General features: G+C 38.5%; 1 protein-coding gene across 1 annotated transcript; it reads left to right on the forward strand.

Moving 5' to 3' along the window:
* The first annotated feature begins 238 nt into the window (after positions 1–238).
* LOC106754993 (protein FAR1-RELATED SEQUENCE 5-like) lies at positions 239–1,069 on the forward strand. Its single transcript, XM_014637074.1, has one exon. The coding sequence runs from the start codon at positions 239–241 to the stop codon at positions 1,067–1,069; it is 831 nt and encodes a 276-aa protein (XP_014492560.1).
* Positions 1,070–10,488: the final 9,419 nt, after the last annotated feature.

Genomic DNA, 10,488 nt, shown 5'->3' on the forward strand with positions numbered 1-10,488 from the left:
TGCAGTAGGTTGGTGAGGACCACAACACCTTCCTTTAACCCACTTTGTAGGTATGAATGTGTTTGTTTCATTTAAGATGAGACTTAATTTCATTCTTTCTTCTTTAATGATAGGGTCCCGTTATTTTTTGAATGTGTTTGTTACAAAATTTAATTATATATGATTGAACAAATTTCGAATTTTGTAAACCAATTTGTTATAGTTTTCATATTGATCAGACTTATTTCTGCTGTGTATGATGGCTACAAGCACAAGTCATGTGAACGACCTGCCTCACTGCTATGCAAATGGTGATGAGCCTAATCAAACGTTTATGGACAACGAACCTAGGATTAATATGTGTTTTGATTCAATGGAAGATGCAAAGAAATTCTACACAAATTACGCCATTACATGTGGTTTTGCTGTCAGGACAAGATCATCAAAGAAGGATAAAGACAGTAATGTGTACTATTTGCGATTAGTTTGTTCCAGAGAAGGAAAATATGTATCTTCCATAAAACCAGAGGTGAAAACACATGCAAGTCAAACAAATCAATGTCCAGCTAGCATTACCATTGGAAGGAAGGACAATTATTGGGTTATAAAGAGCGTCGTGTTAGATCACAGTCATGACCTATGCCTTAATACATCTAAGTTGATTCCTGGGAATAGAAAATTGAGCATGCAAGCTAAACACACGTTGCAGGTCAATGATGATGCGGGGGTTCGCATTAATAAGAGTTTCCTTAGCATCCTGAGTGATGTTGGTGGATTTGAGAATATGGAATTCGTGGAACGCGATGCATGGAACTACATTGTGCAACACATGATATCTTTATGTAAGGACGGTGATGGTCAAGCCCTTCTAAAACATTTTTCATCCATGAAAGCATTGAACAACGACTTCTTCTACGACATTGCATTGGATGAAGGGAATAGAATATGTAGTGTTTTTTGGGCAGATGCAAGAAGTATAGCGGCATGTGCAGAATTTAGTGATGTTGTGTCCTTCGACACCACTTACTTGACAAATAAGTATGACATGCCCTTTGTGCCATTTGTAGGCGTTAACCATCATGGTCACTGAATTTTACTTGGATGTGGATTGTTTTCTTCCGAAGACACTGCGTCCTTTGTGTGGTTGTTTGAATCTTGGTTGAGATGCATGGGAAATAAGGCCCCTGTTGGCATTTGTCAACACCCAATTTCGTCCGGGTGATTAAATAATAGGATTTAGTCTTTATTTTTGTCTTATTTTAATTCTATTTTATTATTATTTTACTTTGTTTTTATTATTTGATTTTATTTGATTTCTTGTATTAGTCTTTTAAAAAAAAAGAGAAAAAAATAAAAATAGAAAATAAAAAAAGAAAAAATGAAAAAAAGAAAGAAAAAAGAAAAGCAAGAAAAAAAAGAGAAAAAAAAAGAGAATAGAGAAAAAAAAAGATTAAAAATGATGAAAGGGTGGACATGCAACCACCACATACGCATATACATTGGACTTAGGGGGGGCTGCATGTGGCAAAAGGAAACCAAAATTAGAGTGTCCAGCAGCAGAAAAATGATGCACGAGTATGTTACAGCAGCATGTCACGGCCTGAATGAATGGAAATTGAGGAAGCATATTGTTATTGAGGGAATGTCACAGAGGTTTTTTTGTTTTTGTTTTTATTGGCTGGAATATGTACATGGTTTTCTAAGAAGGATTCACAGGATTCAATCCTAGGGCTGACTACATAACAGAAAGCATTTTTTCTCCTTCACCACACATCCGTAACCAACCACACCATGCCTCATGACACACGCCACTTGAATGCATTCATCACTCTCACCCTATCACTAATACAACACCTCATCACGCAAGAACAGACACCATACCTCATCATCCATCATTCATCTCCCAGACTACCCTGAATTCATATATGGACTTACCTCTGTTTAGCTTCAGGATCATCATCCATCACACACATTAATTCCGGTGGCTATCGATCTCATCATTCTCTCACTCATCCGCTTCATAACCTCCACCTCTATACGTTTCCATCATCATCATACCAACAGATTGGAATGGCAAAAGAGAATCTGATTCTCCTCTCCTCCATTTTCTCATCAAAATCCACCACAAACTCATATAACAAACACCTCATCTGCATCTTCGAAGAAAAAGAGAGACAAAATTAATCTCCATCCTTATCACGTACAACCCATCACCACAGCCGTATTTACCATTGCAGACCACCTACTGCATCATCCACGCATACTCTTTGATTTTGGCCTCAATTTCCCTCCATTTCTTCACGCACAATCTCCCTGTAGCTAGCCATCACCTCCTCCATAACACANAAACACAAAACAAAGCAAAATAGGGAAGAACCCATTCCCTCAATTCCTAACCTCCAACTCCAACTTCATCCTTCAATAAGCAACATCACCAAAAACAGAGACTGATACTCATTTTCTTGCAACCCATAGTCATAACTAAAAAAAAAAAAAAACAAACCCAATCAAAGCATGAAAACAAGGTGAGAGGCGACAACGTCGTTTGGCTTCACTGGCGACGTTGATTTCGCGCGAAGAAGAGGAGTAGAAGAAAGAGCTAGTGCGGTGGCCGGTAAAGGTTGTGGCGGTAATCGGCGCCACTGGGCGACGCCTCAGACGGCGACTCGCGACTGCCGATACGGCGGCCCTAGCTTGGTGTTAGTGGCATTGTTCATCAGCAAGAGATTCTCGCACGAGAAGAAAAAAGGGGCCGATCCGTGGCTGGCGCTGCGTCAGGCGGTGAGTGGTGGACGTTTCGGTGGAGGCAACGAGCATCGTTGTTGACGAAGTCGTGATTGGTACGGTGGTGGCCGGTCGAGTGGAAGTTGAGTCGTGGCCGTGACAGAGGTGCGTGCCATGGAGTTTTCGTTCAGAGGAGAGGATCTTGAGTGCTGCTTTGCAAATGGTGTGAAGAATGAAGGGACCCCTAATGTTTCTGTTAGGGTTAGGAAGCTTTGGGCCTGGCTCTGGGCCGCATTCTTTCTGCCTGCCACCATATGCAACTCCAATTCGCACCCTCATTCCATTTCTGCAGACAAAGGAAGAAAAAGGCTTTAGGCCCATTGGCCCGCATTCTCTCTGCTTGCCGCCACCTCCGTTTCCTATCCACACTCCCTTTTCCATTTCTGGCAAACAATAAAAGAGGCCTTGGGCCTGGTCAACAAAACATCTAGTGGCACCCCCAAATTGCACTGTTGCACGCCTACCTTGGGCCTGGACCAAGAAATTTCATGCTGCACCCCTGCCTTGCACCCCTGGCAGATTCTAGGTTGGAGGAAAAGAGCTTTGGGCTCAAAGGGCCTCAATTTTATTCAACACCCCTGGTTTTAATTTTTGTACCCTATTCTTATTGGGCTTGGACTGTGATGTTTTTTTATTGTCTTTGTTTTTTTTTATTTCTTTAGCTTTGGCATTGTTTTATTATTGTGTGTTGTTATATCCCTTTGCTAATAAAAATAAAAATATAAAAATCATAAAAAATTAAAATCAATAAAAATATTTTGGAAAGGTTTAAGCACACGTGCGACCGCTCGCGTAGGCCTTGTGCTGAAGATCTTTTCCTTCTCTTTTTAAAAAATCAAATAAAAATATTTTGAAAAGGTTTAAGCACACGTGCGACCGCTCGCGTAGGCCTTGTGTTGAAAATCTTTTCCTTCTCTTTCACAAAAATCAAATAAAAAATATTATTTTAAGGGTTCTTGCGCATGTGTGATCGCACGCATCGTCCTTATGCTAGAAAACCCTTTCCTTTCTATAAATAAAATAAAAAAATAATGTTTTAAAGGTTCTCAGCACGTGTGTGATCGCACACATCGTCCTCATGCTGGGACCTTTCTTCCTTTTACAAATTAAAAAATAATATTTTAAGAGTTCAAGCACGTGTGTGATCGCACGCATCGTCCTCGTGCGGAGACCTTTCTTCCTTTTATAAAATTAAAAAATATGTTTTAAAGGTTTAAGCACGTGTGTGATCGCATGCATCGTCTTCGTGCTAAGAACCTTTTTCCTTTTTATATCAAAAAAACAAAATACAAATTTCTCAAACAAATTTTCCAACCAACTTTAAAAAGAACTACGTAACCCTGATTTCTCAGTNTGACTGAGAATACGTAGGAGCAAGGTCAATCCTTGTCGGACCCAAAAAACCAAAAAATATTTTTGTTTCTTTATATTGTGGTCTTTGGGATAGTTAAATATTTTGCAAACCACACCTTATTTCGCGTATTTAATTAAAGGTACTGCCTTAGGGCAGGCGTTGTGGGGGTGCTAACACCTTCCCCACACGTAACCGACTCCCGAATCGAATCTTTGGTTTTCATAGACTAAGCCTTATCCTTTTTATGGTTTTTCCATAGTTTTTCAGAATAAACTATGGTGGCGACTCCAAAACAATTTTCAATTCATTTATCTTTTTGGATCGTCGTTCCGTCACGATTCCGGTTGCGACAGCATTATAACGGATCAATGTAGGGCAATGGCCAATGCCATTGAAGAGGTTTTTCCAAATACAAGACACAGATGTTGTTTATGGCACATAATGAAGAAGTTGCCCGAAAAATTTCAAAGCTTCAAAAATTACATTCCCATTAAAGCGGATATACATGCGCTTATCTATGACTGTGGGTCGCCAAGGGACTTTGAGAATGGATGGGAAGAACTTCTTACAAAGCATGCATTGGAGGGGAATGATTGATTAAGTAATCTTTATGAGGAAAGAATGAAATGGGTTCCATGTTATTTAAGGAGTGAATTTTGGGCAAGTATGTGAACAACACAAAGAAGTGAGGGTATGAATGCCTTCTTTGATGAATTTATAAATTCAAGCACCACATTACATCAGTTTGTGGTTCAATTTGACAATGCACTTAGAGTTAAGGCACAAAAAGATACACAGACTGACTTCTCCTTGATGAGTCGTTATTTCTTGAACCATATTTAGTTTATTGCAATTAAATAAACCAGGGAATTGTGTTCAATTGTCTATTATTTCCCCGTTTTCCGAATTCTGCTTAATTTGGTCAGAAATTCGTATTTTCGCTAATTTGGATATTTTGAGCTGATTAAGCGTATTTTTGGTTATAGGGAAATTGTGGAAATATCATCTGGAGCATTAGGATATGGCGTGGCACATTCAAGACTCAATATTTAGTCATTTAGATTTTAATTAAAGTTGTAATTTCGTTTTCTAGAAGCCTTTGTTTAGAATTAGGTGTTTTGGACCCTTTTAGGGGCATTTTTGTAAAAAAACAATTGTGGGGGCCATGTGGCATCTCTTTAGGGCTGACTTGTAGTGTGTGGACCCCACTAAATGTGAAACTCTTGGTATTTGGGGTGTGAAAACCGAGCCACACTCTTGGACACTTCATACTTTTGGGTTTTAGAGCTTTTCTCTCTAGGTTTTCATGTATGAAGACACTCTCATGGAGCTTGCCATGGATTTTTCGGTTTTGGGTTATATGAATGAACAAGTTGTAGATTTTATTCCTCTCTTGCTTTAATCTTAGTTGTCTTGGCTTGGTAGAAGTATATGACCATCCATTTCTCTCTTTATTTCCTTGTTGTTGATGTTGAAGCTTGAGCTTTTAAGCTTGTCTTTGCTTTTCCATGGTGGTTGTTGGGTTTGAGTGACTTTAGATTTTCGTTTTCCTATCCCTTGCTGTTGTTCCTCATGTTTTTCTTTGCATTTTATTTGGTTGGTTGATGAAAATAGAATTCTATGTGAGTTTTGGGTTGAATAGAGCTTAACTTGATGTGTGGGTGTTGTGGGTTTGGCTCTTTCTCTTCATATTTCGGTTTTGATGTTTGAAACTAGTTTGGAACCAGAATTTGATGATGTTATTGGGGCTGGACAGTGGTTGAGTTGAATGGTATAATGTTATTTTCGTTTTTGCACAAGAGCTTGAAGAAATGGAAGATTGGGTGGAGTTAAAGTAGTAGTAGTGGGGTCTCTTGGGTGTGTGTTTTCTGTGTGAGGAAGAAGAAAGAGCTGGAGGAGTGTCTTGGAGAGTGAGAAAACCGAAATGGACAAGGAAAGGAAGAGAGAGGAGTGCATTTAAGTTTTTACTACTTATGGGCAAACAAAAAAGATGCTTATTTTCATTCTAGGAAGATTTCCATTTTGAGCTTTGGCTTTGTTTGAATTCCAGCCATGAATTGCCTTTGCATGGGAGGTCTTTGGTTGTTTAATTTCATTTGGTTTTGCTTACATGGCACATTGGTTAGACCATCCAAGTATATTCCATTTGCACATTGGTTTTTGAAGCAAATTTTGTAGAAGTTCCTTGCATTGCTCACGTGAATTGTATGGCTTGGTGTGGTTTCCATTTTATTTTGCTGCATTGTAGGAGAGAGAGGATGGTTTTATAGAGTTTGGAAGGCACATGCTTTCTTTGAGAATTGGTGCACATGAGACAAAAGACAACACATTTCGTAGTTAAGTGAAGATAGAATTTTGGAGTTGGACCTTTGAACATGTCTCACGGCCATATGCTCTTTCTTTGGCCAATTGGACTTTTAAATTCACTTGTTAACTGCCATTTAGTCAAGTTAATTGCTAGGATTAAATTAGGCTTGTTGGTTTATTTGGTTTTTTAATTAATTTAGTTGATAGGTTGAGTTTATGTGTTTGAGTTAGTGTTGCATTTAATTATTTTTAACTGTCTTTGTTAATTAGTTTACAACAGTTTTTGATATTTAAATGTTGTCTAAGGTTTTTTTAATAATGTTAGTTTAATTACCATGTTAGCTTAAATTAATCCAGTTGGTCATTAGCCATATTGCTAGGTTTTCCTGAGGTTTCTGAACTGTGACTGTGTAGCAACTTTGATCTGGTTAATATCAATTCTGTGTTTGCACCTGCAATTCGGTATACGCTTAGTTGCCCAGTTGGTGTTACCTCTTCGCTTAGTTGATGGAACTGTATGGTGTAAATCAGACTTGATATTAACACTGCGTTCGCTTAGTCCGCAGTTATGAAGACAAATTTAACCGTCGCTTAGTCAGTTAACTCTGTTGGATTAGAGGTCTGAGTAGCAACTGTATTTTGATAATCAGTGATGGTAAACATTGTGATTAGGTTAATGACTAACTGTTTTCATTCCGTGTCGATTTCGTATTTTTTACAGTACTGTTTGCGTTTCTGTCTTTAAATTTCTGTATTTACCGTAATTAAATTCTGTTTTCACCTGTGTTTTCACAAAACGATTTCAAACCCCCCCACTACATGTTAGACCTAAGACTCGAACCGCAATTGGTCCTTGAGAGACGACCTATGAGTCATTTCCTAGCTATACTGCATTTCTTGTATGCAATCAAATTTGTATGGGCTACGACACCCATCACTCCTCCCTGAACACCACGATTGGTTGTGGGTCGTAGTCACCGATAGAAAGACAATTTCAATTGGAGTATACACATGAAAAGTTTGAGGAAGTCCAAACAGAATTTCGATGTCGGATGAATTACTTTATCAAAAACACTATAAAGGATAGTCTTGTGAATACTTACACAATAAAAGAGGAGCGGATGTTCGAGGGTAAATGTGCAGATAAATTTTATACAATTGAATTTGATCCACTTACTCACAATACCAGTTGTTCTTGTCAGTTATTTGAATTTAGAGGCATTATTTGTCGGCATTCACTTTTAGTATTTGGGCAAGAAGATGTTTGCAATGTGCCATCCAAATACGTCCTTTGGCGTTGGAGTAAAAATATTCGTAGAAGGCACACACTGATTAGAGCAACCTATAATACCTCTAAGCTTCAACCGACGATGCAAAGATACCAGCTTTTGTGTAAATTTTTTTTTGAAATAGCGGAGGTCGCTTGTGAGTCTGAACATGTTTCTAATCACTTAGAAAAAGATCTTGATGTACTTGGTAAGAAATATGGCTGCAGTTCATCCATGACTACTAAAATCATTACTGATGGTGATGAACTCAGATATGAAAATCCTGTAAACACTCCAACATCTGACACTGAACGGGGAAATGATGATGTACTTGTGCGCAGTCCATTAGCAGTGAAGCGAAAAGGGCGACATCGTACAAATAGGTTGAAGTCAACCATCGAGAAAAGAACAAGAAAAACAAAACCATGTTCGGTAAAAAAGTCATCAACACCATTGGTAGAAGACTCTTTTAGTAATTATATTGTGTGCTATTTTCATATACTTCACTTAATTCTTATCTGTGTTCTAATTGAGATTTTGCTTATTTAGGAAACTACGGTACCTGATGTTATACAAAGTGATGAGGTCATTCAATTTGCATCCCAAACTTACCAAGTTTCATACCAATCCGCAGTGGCGCCACCTGGATTTATGTCTTTGTTATCTGCTGTGCATAACAATTTTGATAATAACATACTGTGATGTATATAATAACTTGTTATCATTTACCTATGAATATAATGTTTTTATTGTTGTGCAATGTCTATGTGAATCTAACTTTAATCAAAAGAATAAGTTTTTGTTGCAGAAATATTTCATTACTACTGTTAAAAAGACGTGAAAGTAAGGTTAACTAAAAAATTCCTAGCTTGTGATACATGTTAGGCAGTGCATGATTGTTTAAATGCACTTGATATGCTGGAAAAAGGCATTGTAATCGATTACCACATTTGTGTAATCAATTATTTACTATGGTGGGTTCCTTTAAATACCAACACTTGGGCTTAACTGTCCACGTTCCCCACTTTAGGTTTAACTGCCCACTCCTCCAGGTTTTAAAGTAACCTCCTTCGTGAACGTCTGGTCGTCCATTGGCAGCAGTGTCTCCGTCCATGGCTGAGCGTGCAAGGAAGAAACAGAGGGGAGCTTCTTCACGTCTTCAACGTCGTCGTCGAAGTCCAACGCCTACCCCACCCCCATCTCCAACAACATCCCCTCCACCACCAGGACACGAATTGTTCTCTTCGCCATCACAGTATGAGAAATTTAGTTTGCATTTTCTCAATCGACACGTATTGGAAAGCAAATACCTGGATGAGGACTACTTTGAGGTAAGCAATTTTGATTTCTACGACATTTTGCGAGACGCAGGACTTAGCGAATTTGTTTCTTTGAGAAAACCATTCTACCCCCAATTAGTTAAAGTTTTTTACACCAACATGGAAATTTCTGAAATGGGAGTTATTCGAAGCGAAGTAAAAGGGGTTAAAATTAGAGTGAGGCCTACTCTTTTTCAACAACTCACCTCCCTCCATGTACCGGAGTTCGTTACGAACGACGACTTGTTGATGACTGGAAAGAAGAGTACAATCCCATAACTGCAAGGCAACTTGTTTGTAATGAAAAAGCAGACTTGAGTGGTCGAATAACTGCGGGGGGATTGAAGGTGCAGCCAAGGATACTGCATTATGTCCTAACNAGAATATTAATTCCACGTTACTCAAATATTGGTCAGGCATCGAACGAGGATATTTTGCTGTTATGGGCCCTTTTGAATTCAAAGCAGATTAATTGGGGACATGTTGTCCGCAATAGGATGAAAAGGGCTTTATCTGACAATGAAGGGCTGCCTTATCCTCATTTGGTAACTATGTTGTTGGAACACTTTAATGTGCCTATCAGTTTTGATCCTATTATAGATATAATGGACAAACAAAAGGTGGGATGTGACAAAATAGCCTCCTTTCGTTATGTCCAAAATGTAGATAGAACGTGGGTACACAAAGACGACGCAGACAACCAACAGAGTGAACGCGGACAAGTGCAGCATAATGATCAACCAAGTTCTTCTACAATACTTGATGATGTCATACAACGCATTGACCAACTGAAGACGTACGTTGGTACAAGATTGGACACCCTAGAAGCAAGACTTGGTAATATTGAGAACCGAGATGCACGAGTTGGAAACATTCAGAACCCAATGCAGCAACCTCCCACACCATTTTATCATTTCACTTCGTAGTTTGAATTTGGTCTTTATATGTATTTTCTTCCATTTGGAACTTGTAGTTGAATATTGTACTATTTTGATTACTTAATTTCAGTATCGCAATTTCAAAGTTTACTTATAAATCTTGTTTGAATGTTTGAGTGTTATATTTCACGTATATACGAATAAGTACAAATGAAGGAACTAATTAATCTTACGCGTATTATATTTCAAAGCCATACAACCAACTACAAAGGAAGTAATGAATGTTTCGCGTATTATTTTTAATATATATACAACCAACTACAAATGAAGGAACAAATAATCAGTCAATGAACACTGATATAAATCTGTGGTCCACTGTGGTCCCCCACGTTGAAACTGGTGGCTCCTTCAGTTGAACAGGATGTCCAAATCCCTGTTCAAATTCGTGTAATCGATTATAGGGTCCTGTAATCGTTTACAAAACACAATTTGACAGCAAAGACATAGGAACTTCACTTCACTAAAGGTTGTCAACATGGGTGGTCCCTCCCACCATGATGGGGGACCCACAACATCAGGTTCAACCATCTCCTCACTCT

The sequence above is a fragment of the Vigna radiata genome, unplaced genomic scaffold (assembly GCF_000741045.1).
Source record: "Vigna radiata var. radiata cultivar VC1973A unplaced genomic scaffold, Vradiata_ver6 scaffold_303, whole genome shotgun sequence".
NCBI classification, from domain to species: domain Eukaryota; kingdom Viridiplantae; phylum Streptophyta; class Magnoliopsida; order Fabales; family Fabaceae; genus Vigna; species Vigna radiata.